Source organism: Leopardus geoffroyi, chromosome D2 (assembly GCF_018350155.1).
Source record: "Leopardus geoffroyi isolate Oge1 chromosome D2, O.geoffroyi_Oge1_pat1.0, whole genome shotgun sequence".
In the NCBI taxonomy this organism is placed as follows: domain Eukaryota; kingdom Metazoa; phylum Chordata; class Mammalia; order Carnivora; family Felidae; genus Leopardus; species Leopardus geoffroyi.
In genome coordinates, this window is record NC_059334.1 from 13,528,553 (window position 1) to 13,548,916 (window position 20,364).

Consider the following 20,364-nt stretch of genomic DNA (forward strand, 5'->3'; position numbering starts at 1 on the left):
GCCTTTGTTTTCCTGATATCATGCTTTTATTCATGCTCTTTTTTTCTTTCTCAGATGCCACCCTTTCATGTCATTGACTCACACATTCAGTCCTCCAACAGAAATGCTCCCACCTTTATGTGAACTTTTTGTGTCTCCCTGCTCTTTCCTTGAAAACAGATGTGTTTTCTTTCCTCTGAACCCTCTAAATTCTGTGCATTTATCTCATGTCAAAGGTAGTATTTCACCTGTTGTTGTTATTGTAGTATTTGTTTTCTCTTCCTAATAATCTCCTTGACAGAAACCATCACTTATTTTTATGTCTTGCAGTTGTGACATATATTCTACCTAACAAATTACTTTTAATGGGACGTGCTTAGGCTCCAAAGGCTCTACATTAAAAAGGATCACAGGATCAAAGGGGTCATCAGAGATAAAGAAACAATCTTCAAACAGTTGCCAAAAGAAAAATAATTTATTGCAAAGGACTGAGAAGCAGAATGGCATCAGACTGCTCCATATTAACACTAGATGCTGGTAGTCAGTAGAAGGCAGAATGGAGGAATTGAAGTCTCTATTAAAAAGGAGGACTTGATTACCTGATATAATGAAACACTGGGAGGAAATTAAAGATATCATCTTAACAAATAGAGAACAAATAGCAAAGGCATTAAGTAACTCCCCCTGGAAATTATCTAAGAAAGGAAAACTTAATATAGGATGGAGGGTGAGGAGGTGTCTTAAACATAAAAGTTGAGTCCTAGTAACAATAGGAAGTCAGCAGAATAATGTCTAAAATGTATAATACCAGTATAAGAATATTCTTTAGAGATAAGGCAGTAACTCTCAAAGAAATAACTAAAATAGTTAAAAACATAGTTGCCTCCACAGGAGCAGGAGAAGAAAATTGGAAGGGATGGGTTTTTAATTTACTCTGTTGGAGGTTGTTTCAAAAGCAATTTTGAACATTTTAGTTGGATAAAATTAACAAATTTTTAATGAGTCTAAGCCCAAATATTTTCAGAGTAGCTGTTAAAAATAAATAGTGAGTTGGATTATGAAATCTTTAGTGTAAGTGAATGCTTTCATTCAGTATTTTGAGTTAGGTATTAAATCTAATTGTGGCTGAGCTTTGGAGACAGGACTGGGGTAAGCACTGTGTCTCATGTTACTTTCAGCCTTACAGCAAACTCCTGAAGATGGGTATTGCTTTTACCCATACTAAAAACTGGGGAAATTGTCCTCATACACAATAAGTAATCCAAAGAACACAGGAAGGAAAGGACCAGGACTTGAACTCACCCATGTTCCATGGACCTTTGCCCATTCATTGATTGACTCTTACTTAGATAGAGTAGTACTTCAGTTACTTTCCAAGTTAGTTTTAACAGTAAATAAATAGTGTCTCATTGAGGGAGAAAATGGAAAGACTGATACTTGCGTTGAAAAAATATTTGATAATAATATTTTCCTACTGTACTTGTGATTCAGGCCATGCTTTTTTTTTTCTTAACTCTGATACTTTAAGAAAATGTTTTTCTTAATTACTAAGTGAATAATTTCTCTCACTTGTGATTTAGCTTGCTGATGACTTGATTATTTTTAGAGTACTCAGAGCGTAACTATTATTTAGTCTTGTGCGTATGACGTTTAAAATTTGAAAAATTCTATCCACGAAGAAAAATAAATGAAAAATGTATTTTGGCATTATTCACATGAAAGAGTCCTTTTGTGATTATTTGATGTTACTGTGATCTAATAATGTTATCACTTTTTTCAAGGGCTGTTAACATTGCCATAAAATATTCACTGAAGCGCTTATAAGATAAATCTTTTGATGTCTGTTTGAAAAGTAATGACTTCAATTGTATATTAAAAGTTTTTATCTACCATTGCTCATTAGTCTTCCCATAGTTTAGTAGTCAACTTCTAATTATGCGTCATGATGTCAGAACAGTGAGGTGGGGTGTATTTAATGTAAAATTATTTCATTAGTGAAGATTTCTACTTCTCCTCTAGCTTTTGAGAGTGGTAGTGTTGCCCAGTTGTTAAGAGTGTGAACTGTGGAGTCGGTGACCTGGGTGTGAATAACTGTTTCTGCCACTTCCTTGCTGTATAACCTTGGGCATTTTACTTAGTCTTTTCATGCCTCAATTTTCTCATCTGTAAAATTGAGATATTACCTATCTTTCAGAGTTGTTGCAAAGATTAAATGAATTCTTAAAGTGTTTATATAGGAAGCACTATGTAAATACTAGATACATCATGAATTGAATGAAAAAATTTTCATGAACTATTGGTATGTAACATGAGTTCATTCATAAAATGTGTCTATATGTGAGTTTATAAAAATTCTGCTTACTTATTGTTTATGTCTGATAGGTAGAACTGTTTTGGGGTATATTTGAATTATTTATTTTTTTTATATTGCTTTTTAATTTTTTAATTTATTTTTGAGAGAGAAAGAGACAGAGCATGAGCAGGGGAGGGGCAGAGAAAGACAGAAACGTAGAATCCGAAGCAGGCTCTGGGCTCCACGCCTTCAGCACAGAGCCCGATGCAGGGCTCGAATTTATGAACCACAAGTTCTTGACCTGAGCCGAAGTCAGCTGCTTAACTGACTGAGCCACCCAGTCACCCCTATATTTGAATTTTTTGAAACATTTCTGTATTATATTATATTATATTATATTATATTATATTATATTATATTATATTATATTATATTGTATTGTATTATATTGTATTATATTGTATTATATTGTATTATATTGTATTATATTGTATATTGCAGGAAAAACTGTTTTTGTATCTATCAAAAATTCTTTTTAAACTTTGAAAAAGATGGCATCTAATATTTAGACATGTTTTACCTTTCTTCAACTGTGATCTAGACGTATAAAAATAAATTTAAAGATCGTTTATAGAATATCACCTAGAGTGATCTACAAAAGTGACCCCAAAATTATGATGTATTAAAAAATCTATTAGCTGAGGTCTCCCTTTCTTGAAGATGAGACTGAAGCATGCAGTTGTCACTGAGCAAGTTGATCTTTGCTTTTTAAAGACTCCAGCAAATATCTAAGTAAGTGATTTTCCTGTTGTGAATAATGAAAGATTTGCTGTTGGGATTATATTACGTATGAGCAATGTATGGCAGACCGAAGGTTGAGAATTAACTTGTAGGGAATGACGCCCTGCTCATCCGTCACCTTGTTTGGCTTGCTGTCCCTTCCCGCTCGCTATTGTGGTCATTCTCATGGCCAAGGCACGTAATGTTCTTGTTTATTGGCACCTTATGCCATAGTATGTAGGCGCTACAGGCAAGTACCACAGTTGGAAATTCCCTTCTTCTTAATTATACTTCCTCAAAGTTCTTTCTCCCCTTTCTGAGTGATTTTCTACAACAGAGTCTTGGGCTCGGACCTTAAGGTCATTTATCTGACCTTCATTTCTTCTTCCATTACTCAACTAAAAAAGTCTTCATTTTTGGTTCCCTGATTGTCATTTAAAATGTAATTTTGTACAGGGGCACCTGGGTGGCTCAGTCGGTTAAGCATCCGACTTCAGCTCAGGTCATGATCTCACGGTCTGTGAGTTTGAGCCCCACATCGGGCTCTGTGCTGACAGCTCGGAACCTGGAGCCCATTTCAGATTCTGTGTCTCCCTCTTTCTCTCTCCTCCCCTGCTCATGCTCTGTCTCTCTCTTCTCAAAAATAAATAAATGTTAAAAAAATTTTTTTTTAATAAAAATAATAAATAAATAAAATGTAATTTTGTACAAAGATAAATGAAGTTATCTCTTCCCAGGATTCCCCAGACTCCATTGTTGCATAGTATACCACTACCTTCATTTTCTTTTAACAACTGTTAATCCACATACCAGTAAATCAGCCTCCAGCTCTTCCAAAATTGATGATTTTTGACACCTTCCTTCAGATGAATTTTATGTATCTTCTACCTTTAGTTAATTCTAATGTATTCAAGTATTTTCTTAAGATTATTATTCTCTAGTTTTTTAAAGCAAGTTGAAATTTTCCCTTAATTTAGCCATTGTATACAGGTATTTTGTTTGATTCTGCCTAAACAATAGAATGCCTGAAATTATAGAAAAATCGGTGTATCCTCACCCCCTCAAAGTGTTTTCAAGTAATGAGGCAAAAGTATATATGCAGCTGCTACAGTAGGAAATCAGTCTGCTTGCCATTATTTTTTTTCCTGTTCAGAACAAGAATAAAGCATAATAAGGCCCATAATGATTCTTGATAGCAATTATTTATGGGCACAGGTTTTACTCACTGACAGCGCTAAAGTTTACCCAATAAACTAGTGATTTGTAACTGACATTTACAGGTCTGCAGATCTTTAAAAATTTTTTTTTATTGCGATGCATTTAACATATCACAAATCACCCTTGAAAAGTGTACAGTGTGCCTGGTTTTTTAGTGTATTCACAGACTGTGCAACCAGTACCACTGTCTAATTCTGGAAGACTTTTTAATTATTTGCTGTTTTATTTTGATATGACAATTTGATTCTAGTTTCCTTCTTGGTAAAACTTAGGGGAAAACAGCTTTTTAATTTAGTGTGCAAAATTTGAAACTGAGTTACTTGCCTGAAATAATAAGGAGCATTGAAGTCAGAATTACATTTCCAAATTGAGCCTCTGAAGTTCCTAGCTGAGTTCTCTGCTTGTGTTTCATCATTTGCTGTTCTTTGGCACATGTCTTGCCTTAAGTTCTTCTTACTTGATTCACAATTAATGGTAAAAATTAATTTATAATTGTAATTCTTACAGTTAATTGTGATCAGCTTTAAGTAATTAGCTGTTGGTCTGTGCTTGTAAACATTTCTGTGTAATTAGCTTTGTTTCCAGTGGCATCATCAGATGTTATTTCACAAAGACAGTACGGTATTTTGTTCTGGCTCAAGTAAACAAATACTTTCTTACTACCAAAGAAGCAACAACATCAGAGGGGAATAAAAACCAAGCAGGTTCTCTGCTTGCTCTGTATTTGCTCCCTTAAAATACTTTTGATGCTCATTTATTTTTGTTCCATCAGTTCATTGAGTGCTTGTCTTGTGTAAATTATTTCCTGACCAAACTCCTGTAAGAGGAGAAGTTAAAGGGGTCCTAGGTGCATATAATGGTGTGGTTTACACTGGTTGTGTACGTTATGCCACTTGTTTACATTTTGTGATTTCAGGAGAAATAAAATTAGATATACCATAGTAGAGAGAAAGAAATCTATCCAGTTCCATTTATTTAGTCAGCAAATATGTATTGAATACCTATGCTTGTGCCAAGCACTGTTCAGGTACTTGGAATATATCAGTGAATAAACAGGCATTGATAAGATGTCTGCCCTGAGGCTTATATTTTCTCATACGGGGGAGATGGGTCAGAAAGAGAAAACGTAAGAACGAATTAAGCAGATTATATAGCATGATAGATTTTTCAGTGCTGTGGGAAAACAATAAAAGGAGAGATTGGGACGGGCAGATTCTAAATTTGAATGGGACAGTCAGGGTAACCTCATTGAGATGACATTTGAACACAGACTTAGAAGAGTTGAGTGTTTCCAAATGTCTGGGGAATAGAACATTCCAGGCTCTGTTTGACTGCAAAGGGGGAGTAGGAAAATGAGGTGCTAGTAACTGGTGGAGAAAGTGAGGTCAGGGGATTTTTCTTTTTAAAATGTTTGTTTATTTATTGTTGAGAGAGAGAGAGAGAGAGAGAGAGCAAGCACAAGTGGGGGAGGGACAAAGAGAGGGGGAGACAATCCCAAGCAGGCTCCAGACTCTGAGCTCCGAGATGTTGTTAGTGCAGAGCCCAGCTGGGGACTCAGACCCACGAGCTGTGAGATCATGACCTGAGCCCAAGTCTGCTGCTTAACCGACTGAGCCACCAAGGTGTCGCAGGGGATTTTTTTTTTTTTTAAGTGGGAGAAATAAAGCATGTTAGTGGAAATAAGGGTATGCTGATAGGATTCAATATAGCAGAGGCAGAAAAATTGACACAGGAGAGGGAAACAAGCATTGTGGGAACAAAGTCTTTGTTTGGGGAGTCGAGGGGAAGAAATCTAGTCCATGAATGGGAAATGGTTTTAGAGTGGAACTTGGACATTTAGTATGTAAAGCGGATAGGTATTTTATGTAGGCAGCCCTTTTATATACATACATATATATATATGTGTGTGTGTGTGTGTATATCTATATATACACACACACATATATATATATGTGTGTATATATATACACACACACACACACACACATATATATGTAACTTTCTCATGTCTGAAGTCTTCACACTTGTTAAGTCTTAAGAAACAAATGAGAATTTTCATAAAGATGCAGATGACTTTGTTAGGCAAATAAAGCCCGGTTTTCTCTCTCTGTTCTACAGATGTGATCTATGTTATCTGTGATACTGGGACTTTCTGTCTTGCTAATGATAATGACTTAAAGGGTGTCTATTAAATCCTAGCTGAATAAGTTTTTTATAACTGCTTTGCAAAAGCAGTGATTATGGTTTTAAGGTTGGTTGTGTTCTACAGCCACTAGAAAGTGGAGAGAGAAAAGTCATTGCCCTTGAGAAACACTTGTAATCAAGTAGAACTCAGACTTGGGAAGTCTGTCATGGCTGCCGGAAGCTGTGTGTCTATTTTTAAGGTTTTATGCTTTGCTAATACCAAGCTGTATTGGTTTTTCCTACCTTCTGTTACTTTCTGAGTAGCAGTTAAATTACTATAAGTGTCTTTTGAAGTACCCTGGTTCTCAGCAGCAAACTTGGAAAATTTGCTTTGTTTCTGCCAGAAGAAAACTTTTAAGTTACTTGATCATTGAAATCAAATAGTGATATTTCCCGTATTGTTCTAAAATGTTTAATCTTATTACAATAGTTTTTTTTGGATTTTTAAAAAATATTTACGTTCAAGTGTATAAATATAAAGGAGTGACATTTATATCTCCATCCCTTTGGAAAGGCATCGAGACAAATTTAGAATATATTCGATTTATGCCAATCAACCAAATAGATAAATCATGTTTAAGGTTTTAAAATGATTTTTCAACTTACATTTTTTGTCCGTGAACTTGGTCATTGCTGAGTATCTTAAAAATGTTTTCATCCCCGTAGGTAATCAATATTCGCCATTATTCAATTTTATTTTATAAAAAGAACATACATTGCAATGGTTTATTTATTTCTTTTTTTAAAACCTTTAAAAATTTCTTTTAAACTTTTTTTTATTTTAGAGAGTGAAAGCAAGCAGGGGAGAGGGACAGAGAGAGACAGAGAGAATCTTAAGCTTACACCACACTCAGCACTGAGACTGACATGGGGCTTGATCCCATGACCCTGGGATCATTACCTGAGCTGAAATCAAGAGTTGGGCGCTCAACTGACTGAGCCACCCAGGAGTCCCTGTGTATTCATTTCTTAGTGTCTTTACTTACTCTGAGCATTTTGAGCCGTCATTGTTATAATCTTTATTTTCTTTAACACTGGTTGTGGGCTTTCTTAGAACCAGATTCGAAGGTAGAATTTTTGTTTGTTTTGTGTGATTTTTTTTTTTTCTTTTTTACTTTTCATTTCTATACTTTTGTATAACATCACGTGGGTAGGTTTAGATAGTCTCTTTTTCTGTGGACAGGTAACTTCTTTCTAATTTACTAGTCCAATATACAGTGTAAACTGAAAGGAATTTTTAATATAATACAAAATAACAATGTTATACAAAAAAACAACAAAATAACAGTATTATACATTTTGTCAGTGCCTAGTTTGTGTATATTTGATATTAAGGATAGCAATGCTGATCTCTTAGCAGATTGTCTTCTCCACCACCCTAACCTCCCCATAAATAAAAATCTTTTTCCCTTTTTAAAATTATCTTTGTACTAGGAGTATAAAATTTAATATCTTGGGAACTCCCAACTCTTTTGAGAGTAGCATCTACTGTATTTTTGTGTAGTACTGGGATGTTTCATATAGGGCCTTAAGCTTTTTGAGTATTGTGTTCTTTCCAAGAGATTTTTAGGAAAATGATGTGCTTTCTTTTAATGATAACCCTTTTTATTATTCTTTAGAAATTTAGAAAACTATATAAAAATTTAAATTTGCCATTCTGTAGGTTTTTGAAAATGGGATAAGATTTCCGGAATACCTGTATTTATCAGCTTGGTATGCTCATTCTCTGTGAAGATAAATGGAAATATCTTTTTTTTTTTTTTTTTCTTTTCCTAGACCAGAGGAAGAGTCTTCTTCATCCTCCAGTGATGAAGATGAGGATGATAGGAAACAGATTGATGAGCTACTAGGAAAAGTTGTATGTGTAGATTACGTTAGTTTGGATAAAAAGAAAGCACTGTGGTTTCCTGCATTGGTGAGTAACTTCAGTATAAAAGAGTTTAACTTTCAACTATTTAAGTTCATGAAGAGGACAACTGATGATCTTACTAGTATTTTTCACAAGTACAAAGTGGGGAAATGGTTTTAGCATCATTTAGTTTACACAAATATTACTTTCAAAATTGTCTTTGAGTACCAAGAACTCTTGAAGTCATCCAAGAAAGGCCAAATTTTGGTAATTTTAGAGGCTAGGCATATGAGAGTTCATTATACTTCTCTTTCTATTTTGGGTAGAAAAGTCATAATGCAAATTTTTACAACTCCTAAATTCATCATGCAGAAGATTGCAGAAGAGGAGACTTGCTTTTTCTACTGTTAACTAAAATGATGTCTGTCTATCCTCCTTTTCAGTGAACATGTTTTATATTCTTTATCCTGAGCTCCGTTCAGTGTTTTGCACAAAATAATTGCCCAGTAAATGCCCGTTCTTTCAGTTAAAACTTAACATTGTATCTTATAATTAAAACTAGAGGGTAATTATTTGTTTTAATAAATATAAATGCTTTATGATACCTTTGTACCTTTGCGTATATCCTTCTGTCCATCCAGTATTTATTGGATGCCTGTTGTATGCAGGGACTGTGCTAAGACCTTTACAGGGACTATGAGGCAGGTATTATTATTTATCCTCACTTAGTGATAAGGAAACTGAGTATTGGGAAGTCGAAGTAAGTTGGGTAATAAACTGAAAACTTAAGTGTCAACGTATGAGATCATTTCTTTTTTCCTTAAGCACTAAGATTTCTTTGTAAGAATTTCTTTTGAAAACATTTTTTTTTTTTAATGTTTAATTATTTATTTTGAGAGAGGGGTGGAGGAGTGGAGAGAGAGGGAGAAAGAATCCCAAGCAGGCTTGACCCTGTCAGTGGAGAGCCCAACACAGGGCTTTATCTTAGGAACAGTGAGATCATGACCTGAGCCAACAATCAAGAATTGGATGCTTAACCAACTGAACCATCCAGGTGCCCCTGAAAACATGTTTTGTTTTGTTTTTTAATGTTTGTTTGTTTTTGAGAGAGCATGTGCATGCACAAACTGGGGAGGGGCAAGGAGAGGAGAGAAAGAATCCCAAGCAGGCTCCATGCTGTCAGCGCAGAGCCAGTAACGGGGCTTCGATCCCACAGACGGTGAGATCTTGACCTGAGCTGAAAATCAAGAGTTGGACGCTTAACCAACTAAGCCACCCAGGCACCCACAGCCCAGGCTGTGCTAACAACTCAGAGCCTGGAGCCTGCTTTGGATTCTGTGTCTCCCTCTCTCTTTGCCCCTCCCCTGCTCATGCTCTCTCTCAAAAGTAAATAAACTTAAAAAAAAAAGTTTTCTGTGTCTTTTTCTAAAACAACAGGAATATTAATTTTTTCACTGTTAGTATATTCAGTATTATGATTCTCTCACCATAATTTCTGAATAGTTTTCTTGATGATGGGAAAAATATTTAAGGATTTATGATGTTGAATTGTCAGTAATCTGCTTAGGAACCATCTCATTATCATTTAAAGAATCTTAGGATTATTCATATATGTAATCCTTCCCCCCAAAGTGAGATCTTTTGGACAATGATGAGTACTTTTTGTCAACTAGGGTGTGAACTTGTGTTCTAAATCAAACAATCTTGACATAATAACATAAATAGTATTTAGGTTTCAATTTTTAAAATTAGTTCTTATAAATTGAGTAAATTTTATGAGCGTTTAGTAACATCATGCTAGGAAACAGTTGCGTACTCCCAGGACCTGTGAACAACCTCCATGGGTTTAGCATCTCCCCTGGCCAGGCACTGTGCTGAGCTTGTCAGTATAAACAGTCTCCTTTATTCCTGAGACTGAAGATAAGTGGTATTTACCCCCATTTTAAGAGAAGGAAATCTTAGCTTCCATGACTCATGCAGTTGTCTTTTTCAGTTTCCTTCATGGTTTCTCCTCTAACCAACCTTGAAATGTTGCTGTTCAAGGTTCAGAATATATCACTCTGTATTCTCTTTTGGGTGATCTCATCCCCTTTTATAGCATTGGTTGCAGAGTTAACAAACTGAAATGCCTTAGGGACCAAGAAAAGAACATACATGGGTGAACAGGATGAAATATGGATTATTATTCCTGTGGCAGAATAGAAAGTGATCCCACTTACACACCACCAGCAGCATCGGCCAAAGCTATCATATATGTAATTTTTGAAACCCTTGAGAAAGTGTGATTCCTTCAATAGCTCAGTTGGTCAAGTGGAGGACTGCAAAAACCATGAGGAAAAAAAAGTAGATTTTATTCATAGTTTTAGACCTAAGTTTGAGACCCTTAGTATTTAGGCTGTTGACTCCCAAGTTTATATCACAGTTCAGACCTCCATTGTGAGCTCTAGACTTGGGTATCTCTCTATTTAGTATCTCCATTTGGATGTCCTTCAGCCACCTCAAAACTTAATAAATTTAAAACTAAATGTATTCTCTCCTCCCTTCTTCCGAAACTTGGCCCTTCTCCATTGTTTCCTCTCACAGTGAATGACATCATTTGCACAAGACAGAAACCTGAGCACCTCTCTGCTTGCTCATCTCTTCACTTCCCTAATTATCTCTCATAGTTCTCTTTTCTTTAATTTGCCATTGCCACCACTCTGCAGCCAAGTCACCACCTCTCACCTGGATGTTTTAATTCCATTTTAATAAATAAATAAAAATAATTGTAACTTAATTTTATTTTTATTCTTTTTTTAATGTTTATTTTTGACAGAGAGAGAGAGAGAGAGAGAGAGAGAGAGAGCGCGCACAAGCATGAGTGGGGGAGGGGCAGAGAGAACAGGGAGACACAGTATCTGAAACGGGCTCCAGGCTCCGAGCTGTCAGCACAGAGCCTGACACAGGGCTCGAATTCATGGACAGCTGAGATCATGACCTGAGCTGAAGTCGGACACTCAACCGACTGAGCCACCCAGGCGCCCCTATTCTTTTTTTTAAAGTTGGATTTATTTAAATAATCTCTGAGTCCCACATGGGGCTTGAACTCAGAACCCCGAGATCAAAACTCACTCGCTCCTCTGACTGAGCCAGCCAGGCACCGCCTAAGTAATTCTTTAAAAGGCAAAGCAGTTACAACATTATCCTTCCTCAGAGCCTTTCCTTAAAGATTTTAGATTTTATTCTAAGAATTAACCAGAAAATCTGAACCCTTTTCATCTCTCTTAATCACTCCAGGCAGAAAGTTAGCCACACTGCCCTTTTGCTCTCTGGAACAGGGTTCCACTGCTTCCTGTGATTAGTTTCCTTTGCTTGCAGTGCACCCCTTTGCTGCATATACATGCATACGTGTACATCCTATGTCAAGCCACTTCCTACTCAGGCTTGAAAGCTGAGCTTAAATGTTGTGCCTTCAAGGAAGTGGTCCTGTGCCACTTCCAAGGGGTGCCTGGGTGGCTCAGTCGGTTAAGCATCCGACTTCGGCTCAGGTCACGATCTTGGAGTTTGTAGGTTTGAGTCCCACATCAGGCTCTGTACTGACAGCTCAGAGCCTGGAGCCTGCTTTGGATTCTGTGTCTCCCTTTCTTTCTGCCCCTCCTCTGCTCGCTTGCTCTCTCTCAAAAATAGATAAACATTAAAAAAAATTAAAAAAAAAAGTGGTCCCTGATTACCTAGATAAGGACTTAACGCAATAGCAGTTAAGTCAGTGTGTACTCTCTTACTTAGTGCTTGTCTTCCCAACTAGAGTACAAGCTCCGTGTAGGGAGGAGCGGTGACTGTCTGGGCTTCTGTGTTCTCTGGCATCTAGTACAGTACCCTGATGTGGTAGTTAGTATCTGTAGCATGATTAGACCAAATATTAAGTATTTACTTCAGAAATTTTTTACATTTATTTTGGGGGAGAGGGAGGGAGAGAGAATCCCAAGCTGGCTCTGCGCTGACAGCGCAGAGCCCAACACAGCGTTCAAACTCACAAACTGTGAGATCATTGCTATGAGCTGAAACCAGGAGTCGGACGCTTAACCAACTGAGCGACCCATGGCAGGCGTCCCTACTGGAGGACTTTTTTGAAATGACAAGGAAGTTTCCTTGGATGCTAATACATAGAGCAGACTTTTTTCTTTTTTTAAAAATGTTTTAATGTTTATTTATGTTCAAATGAGAGGCAGAGTGCAAATGGGGGAGGGGCAGAGAGAGAAGGAAACACAGAATCCGAAGCAGGCTCCAGGCTCCTAGTGGTCAGCACAGGGCCTGACGTGGGGCTCGAACTTGCAAACTGTGAGATCATGACCTGAGCCGAAGTCAGACGTTCAACCAGCTGAGCCACCCAGCCGCCCCATGTAGCAGACTTTCATCAGTGAGTTTATTCACAGTGCCGTCAGTATTTAAGGAATGCCTGGTGCACTGCAGTTGCTGTTACGGAAAATGTGAACTAACTTTGTAAAGACGAAATTAGAACTCACCTGTTTCTAGCTCCTTTCTGATCTGTGGTGAGAATAAATGGCCTGTATGTACCATTGTCATTTTTCAGAGCTAATGAGACTGTCCTTAAAACAAACCTGTCATACTTATTTAGCCCATTTTTCATTGTTCCTGGTATACATAGTGGGCTGTCTTGGAATTAAAATACTAAAAGTTTATAGGCGTCTTGCATTAGCCTTTAGGAAGGAATGCTTGAACCTCACTTTAAATAGCAGCTGAGGTGACTCCAACTAAAGTAAATCTTCTTCTGTTAGTAATAAATTTTATGTAGCCTCCAGAAAGGTATCTTCTTTATAACATTTACTTTTTAGAGTGGGTAGCATTGGGAAGAAATTTTAGTGCCTGTTATGTATATTTAAATGTAAGTAATAAGTTGAACTCATCTCTACCTTTTTTAAGTTAGAGACTGCTCTGATACTTGCTCCCATTTTGGTTTCTGTTCTTCTAGCCATGCTGCAGACCCTCTGGCTTTAGCTCTTTTTTCCACCCCAGCCTCCCCTTTCATTCCAGTGTTCTGTTTCTAACTAGAACTTGGTCCACAGCTTCAGTCGAGCCATGGCCACGCTTCTGCTTTCAACACCAAGCCAGTGCCAGAAACAATGTGGGGAATCAAGAAAGCTGGAAGGATATAGGATGTAAATTTAAAATCACTTGTGTGTATTTTCATGTGTGTGTACCTGTTTACCCTACAAACTAAAATTCGTTTTTAAGCTTTAAGCCAAAACTATCTTTTATTTAAAAAAAATTTTTTTTAATGTTTATTTTTGAGAGAGAGAGAGAGAGAGAGAGCGAGCCCAAGAGAGGGAGACAGAATCTGAGGCAGGCTTTAGGCTCTGGGCTGTCAGCACAGAGCCTGAGGTGGGGCTTGAACTCACGAACCAGGAGATCATGACCTGAGCTGAAGTCAGACACTTAACCAACTGAGCCACCCAGGCGCCCCTGAAACTGTCTTTTAAAAGGATTTTAATAATTGATACATAACTGTAAATGTGCTTTTAGTTTTCATAGTTTACACTTTTTTGTTTTTTAAAGGTGGTTTGTCCTGATTGTAGTGATGAAATTGCTGTGAAAAAAGACAATATTCTTGTTCGATCTTTCAAAGATGGCAAATTGTAAGTATAATTCACTGGAGGTTAAAAATATGCTGTTTTTCCAAGTTAGGATAGTAAATGATAATAAATTAATTATTTCCAATAACCTTATGCTTTTACTTTTCATCATACAGAATGTTTGGAAGTGTGATCGTTTTTCACATTATCATTTAAGTGGTCTTACAGTATGCCTTACTTGTTTATTTTGTTTTCTTCTAAACTCCCAGAGTTTGTCAGTATTTGCCTGTATAGTATAATAGCTGGTGATTTGTTCAGGCACATTTAGATATATCTACTGTATCTAATATTTGATCGCTATATTTATTGATGTCTTTACTATTCTGGAATATTTAATTGGGCCCTAATATTTTTAGTTCTAATGGTTATACTGATACCTGTTGTGTAACATTCAACTTGTATAGTAGCCTGTGGATTAAAATGGGTTACTGCAAATGTATTAAGTGTTCAAGTGATTTTTCATATAGAGCCTTTCTGGAACTGAGTTATGAATTTCTGTGTTTTTTTTTTCCCCCCTTAAGAATTATGTGACTAGAAAAGTCATGTATTTTATACTTGGCCTTATTCTGTGTTTATACCTTAAAAGGATCATCACATTTTAAGATTGGTGTTTGGGTTTTCAGGTTCTAGAAAGTGATTTTTAAAAACAACTTATGAAATCCACTTTAACAAAATGGAGATAATCAGGAATTTGAATATTAAAATTGAATACTGGTTCAGTGGTATTAGGAAATTATTGTTAACTTTTAAATGTGTAGTAATGGTATTGCTTATGATTTAAAAAAAAATTTTTTTTAATGTTTATTTATTTTTGAGAGAGACAGAGACAGAATGCGAGTGGGTTGGGGCAGAGAGAGAGGGAGACACAGAATCCGAAGCAGGCTCCAGGCTCTGAGCTGTCAGCACAGAGCCTGACACGGGGCTCGAACTCACGAGCTGTGAGATCATGACCTGAGCCAAAGTCGGATGCTCAATGGACTGAGCCACGCAGGCGCCTCTGTTTATGATTTTTAAAAAGAATTTTCTTTTAAAACTCATGTGAAGTATATCACAAATCAAATTATATAATATCTCAAATTTCCTTCAAAGTAATCCACATGGGGTGGGAGGAAGTAGGTAGGGGTATAAGTGAAAGTGACTGACTTTATGATTATTGTAGTTGGAGAATGGGTATATGGTGTTTCATTGCACTGTTTTATTCTCTTTTGTATGTATTTGAAATTTTTTGAATAAAAATTAAAAATAGGCTGGCTGACAAATGTATTTGGAATAGTTTTCTGGCGTTTGTAGATTGATAACAGACCAAATGCAGAAGAGCTGAATGATACTGAAGGATGATTTATTATTGTAAAATAGGAGATGAATGTGATATATATGATAGAAATTCTTCCAGTTGCTTACATCTGACTCCCTCCCTCCGTATGATTGGGGAGTTCCATAAAAGACTAAGTTATATATTAGAAGTTTGCTTGTGAGCCTAGAATCCAGCTTAAAAACAGTTCTTAGAAGAACATTTATAGTATAAACAAGTACATTTTCTTCCAGTCTTAAATTCAGTAATTTCTTGTGATTATTCCAAGACAATGGCAAATTCTTACTATTTGACTTCTTTTTTTATTGGATTGATCCTGCCATCAGAGTATTTTCATTTACTATTATTTTCATTAGCCTCCCTGTTTTCAGTGTTACATTTAGCCAGGGACTCCTGATATTTGAGAATATCTTGTTTGAAAAACACCTCTCAAGGTGGGGTCCTTCTGTAGATGATGACCTATTTCAACATTCTGCTTAGCATTTTATTTGGGAATTGCAGCACTGTGCAATCACTTTCATTGTAAATGTTAATGTTTTCATATTTTTAATATTTTTCTGTAGTGTGTAATTCAACTCTTAATTTCTGTTGTGTTTTTTGTGGCTTTTTTTTTTCTTTAAAATTAAAAAAAAAATAATGTAGCACTTCAGTGCCAAGAAAGGATGTCCATGAAATTACTAGTGACTCTGCACCAAAGCCTGATGCGATATTAAAACAAGGTAAGGATAATCTTGGAATAGTTTATGGTTAACTTAACAACTGCTGAAGTGTTTTTGAAGATCAAACTTTCTTTTGCTCTTTAAAAAATGTATTTTGAGGGCATTTGGGTGGCTCAGTCAGTTAAGCATCTGACTTTGGCTTGGGTCATGATCTATGGTTCATGAGTTTGAGCCCCGCGTTGGGCTCTGTGCTGGCAGCTCAGAGCCTGGAGCCTGCTTTGGATTCTGTGCCTCTCCCTCACACACACACACACACACACACACTCTCTCTCTCTCTCTCTCTCTCTCTCTCTCTCTCTCTCTCTTTCTCTCTCTCTTTCTCTCTCTCTCTCTCTTTCTGTCTCTCCCTCTCTCTCTCTTTTTCTCAAAAATCAATGAACATTAAAATAAATAAATAAAATAAAAAATAATATTTTTTATAATCCTGTCTTTGAAGTTATAGTTGGTTCTGTGTGCATTATACTTTTGTAAACCTAGGTGTCTTTTGTTACTATAGGGTTTCTTTTTCTTTCTTAGCTTATAATCAGGGGCAGTAATCTAAAAGTGGCAAAGAACTGTATTACCAGCTAATTACTATAGCCTTGCTTTTGCCTAGTAAATAAAATACTAGTTCCTAAGGATGGTAGAAACAGAAGTCAAAAGTTATTTTGATTTGGCATGTCTCATAGTGTAACAATAGTCATATTTTATTGAGGAATATATCATAATTGCATTTTTTGCTTGGTTTTTAGCTTTGTAAATAACTTTATTTTCCTTTCACCCATGTTCATCAAATCTAATAGTATGCTATGTAGACTGGTTAAAAATCACCAAGAATTTGTGGCTTAGAGTTTATTTCCATGTATTATAAACTGAAAATAACTGTGTCTAGCTAATTTTAGTTTAAACTGATTATTACTTTAATTTTAATTCAGGTTTAACTAGAAATGAAGCTAATGTGTATTTATAGAATATCTTCAGCTATAACGTATGTTCATTACAGCGGCTTTGTGCTTGATATATGATGCTGATTCATAGTCATTTGTTGGACAAATGATCAGAAATGTACCAGTCTTAAAGTTGTTTTTACTAGGCATGCTTAGTTTTTGTGTAAAAGAAGAAAACTGTTCTTTGTTTGAACCTAAGTCCCCTTCAGTAGCAGCAGTTCGCCGTCTATAAAATGGGTGCCTGATGCTTCGGATGGTTGGGTTTGAAATGAGTTACTACAGTGTGCAGTGCCTGGCACGTAGCAGACACTTCACAGATGTCAGTGGTGTTAGCACAGTAGTTTTACTTTTTTTTTTTTTTTTTTTAATCTTTTTTACTACTATTAGACAAATCAGTTGTCTTAATTTCTCCAGTTCACATAGTTTATGGTCCTCTTTCCAGCCTTTGATCAGGCACTTGAATTTCACAAAAGTAGAACGATTCCTGCTAACTGGAAGACTGAACTGAAAGAAGATAGTTCTAGCAGTGAAGCAGAGGAAGAAGAAGAGGAGGAAGATGATGAAAAAGAAAAGGAAGATAATAGCAGTGAAGAAGAGGTAATTAAAAATGGTTGATGTCTCCTTAAATTGGAAATAACACTTCAGTTTCCTTTGTGAGTTAGGATTTGGCATAAAGTCGTCAATCACTTAAGTATTTTTAGTATTAGAGATATTTCATAATAAAACTGTGTTGTGATGTCCGCCATAACCAGGTAGTTTGCTTGCTTACTTAAAATAGAAATATAGTCTTGTGAAATTGAAAATACTGAATACAGTTATTTCAGTAATCTCAAAAATGTTTCTTGATGATGTGCTTTTTCTGGTTTATCAGATAATAAGGGAAATACACACCTAACGTAGCAAAGCTCTACTTTCATGTGCTTTTTCATCATCCTATGGACCACTGTCACCTGGTACAGTGTTTTCATCTGCATATTTTATTGAAATACCTAGAGAAGTATAAAATACATCTTCCATCTAGTATTAGAAGAATAGTCAGCAAAAAAGGATTAATACCTTTAATACCTCTTTGATTCAGAAAAACTTAAATAATTACGTCTAACACAGATGAGTGGCTAGTTCTAATCAGATCATAAATAAGTCATCTGTGAATTTGTATGGGTCAAGTAGGTGAAGTTTTAGATTTTATTATAACTGGTACTTTAGATCTAGCAGTGATAAGTACCAACAAAAGCTGTCCATGGTATTACTAGTGACATTGTACCACTGTACTCTTCAGTGGTTTGTTGAACGATTTCATAAAAGTTACTGGTGAATGGTGTAAGTAGTGAAGGCTGTATATTTGACCTTGAAGTGAATTGGAGTGATTGTTTTCAGGAAACTAAGTAAGTTAATCTCAATATGTAATATTTTCGGCAAGTTCTGAAATTCTGCCATTTAATTGTAATAAACAACTATTCATGAAATCGGATTGGTTCAGAGTTTATGTTTTATGACCTAGTGATCTGTGATGACAATGTGTAGTGTAAACGTTTCTCAGCTTCAGTCTTCTCCCCCTCCCGCTTTTTGTTTAAAATGCTAAAATGAACAAGCAGTCCTTTGCTTCAAACTTTCCCAGTAGCTTCTTAGCACCCTAAAAGTCAAGCTTCACTTACAGAACTTCTTTTACAATCCAGTCCTGCCTTTTTACCACTTCTCTTGGTGTACCTTGCCATTTTGAACTTGATGCTGTGGCGATATTAAATTACATACCTTGCCTCTTCCCAGCCTGTACACATACCAGTACCTCTGCCTACAGTGCTCTTGCCTTTCCTCCCCCAGTTAGCCTGGCAAACTCCCGTTCAGGTTCAAAACCCTACTAGCACGATCCCTCTGTAAAGGGAAACCTGTGCAGCATCACCTCCCTCACCTCAGGAAAGTTAATCGCTCCACTTGCTTAATTACTACCTTTCCTTGTGCATGTTTTTATCATTTACACACACGCACGCGCACTTATTGTCAGTTTTCTCCCCTGTAAGCTCCTCAGGGGTTTGGTGTTCCCTGTGCTCCTACTCAGAGGGTCTCATAATGTATAACTTGTAAATATATGATGATCAATAAATATTAGTTACTAAAATTTTTATTGCTTAGATTTGTGTTTTAGAAATGTTTGGTGAAAGCAAATCTGGTTTCCAGTTAATCATTTTCTTTTACGTTAAATACAAACTTCACTAAATTTTGGGGACAGGAATAAGTTTGGCAGTTTATGAAAGCCAAATATTGTATCAGGGGGCATTTAAGGTCATATCTAGAAAATAGGTTTCCTTAGATTTGTATCTGACTGCCTTACTAAAACCCACCTTCTGTGGACCATGTTTAAACTGAGAAGTGTAGATTTTTACATAAAGAAATTAATAATTGTCATTTATTCTTCTCTGCTCAACTGGCAAACTTAATAGTTTATCAACATGGATTTTTGTTTCTTGTTTTTACCTTGCCTTCCTTTGCTCTGCTAGCTTTTAAAATAAAGGGGCAGATGTCAAAACAATGGCATTAGACACATGATTTTTAAAGTAAAATGATATATTTAGGTTTATTTAGACTATCAGTTGAAAAGTATGGTCTGGAGGGTTACTGTCAGAAATACATTGGTTTCAGCCAGAGTAACTGCAGGTCCTAGGTGTACGTTTGGAATCACTTTCTTCACAGTTACTCCCGATCGTGTTCTCTAACGGCAGGCTCCATCGCTCATTTTTCTTTTATCTGAGTCAGCACCTAGCACAGTGCCTACGCTCGCTGGTGCTCGCTAAATGGTTTGTTGAATGGATGATAGTCACTGAATCGACGAGTTCCTCCATCTCACCTACTACCCTGCTCCTTGCAGGTCGCTTCAGGACCAGCTCCCTACTGCCACAGCCCCTGGCCACAGCAGCAAGAAGCTAGTCCCTCCCTTGTAATTGATAAATCGGGGAACTATTTTATTACTTGAAGATTTCCCTAAGTCTGAATCTTCAGGTATTGTAGATCAAGTTTGTTCCCCACTTTACTGATTTTGTTAGCTTGAAGTGCTGCACAGTGGGGCTGTATATCATGAAGGATACTTGGAGTTACAGCTAATGGGACCCACACGTGTATAGTTCTGGAGGAGCAACAAGATAGTCTGTTGTGATGTGAAACCCTGACCCAATTTAATATAAGTGAGAGTAGGTCTTCTTGAGCCTGTGGCCCTGACTTAAAGAGTAGATAGATCTCTGATACGGGAAAAAGCTCATGAACCATCTTGCTAGTCTTATTTCGTACTTCTTATATGAGAATTTACATTTGGGATTATCGCTGTTGAGATACCTTTTAAGGCATATTCCTTTGGAAAGCATAAAATGTCTAGACTTGCCTGGTTTTGAACATCTTAGTGTTAAGAAATAATTTTTTCTTGGTAAAACGTCTTTGAAATATTTTAGTAAATGTTAGTCTTTGCTTTTAGTAGGAAATCTTGTG

At 36.4% G+C, this 20,364-nt stretch overlaps 1 protein-coding gene across 9 annotated transcripts in view; it reads left to right on the forward strand.

Annotated features, from left to right (window-relative positions):
- The window catches only part of ARID4B (AT-rich interaction domain 4B), a 156,840-nt gene that overhangs the window by 84,339 nt on the left and 52,137 nt on the right, over positions 1–20,364 (forward strand). For all 9 annotated transcript variants that reach the window (XR_006701384.1, XM_045437301.1, XM_045437307.1 and 6 more), the window contains exons 8-11: positions 8,231–8,369; positions 13,857–13,936; positions 15,888–15,964; positions 17,333–17,487. Coding sequence is in view for 8 of the 9 variants with exons in the window: in XM_045437301.1 (XP_045293257.1) it covers positions 8,231–8,369; positions 13,857–13,936; positions 15,888–15,964; positions 17,333–17,487 (451 nt within the window). In the remaining variant the exon portion in view is untranslated. The remainder of the gene's footprint in view (positions 1–8,230; positions 8,370–13,856; positions 13,937–15,887; positions 15,965–17,332; positions 17,488–20,364) is intronic.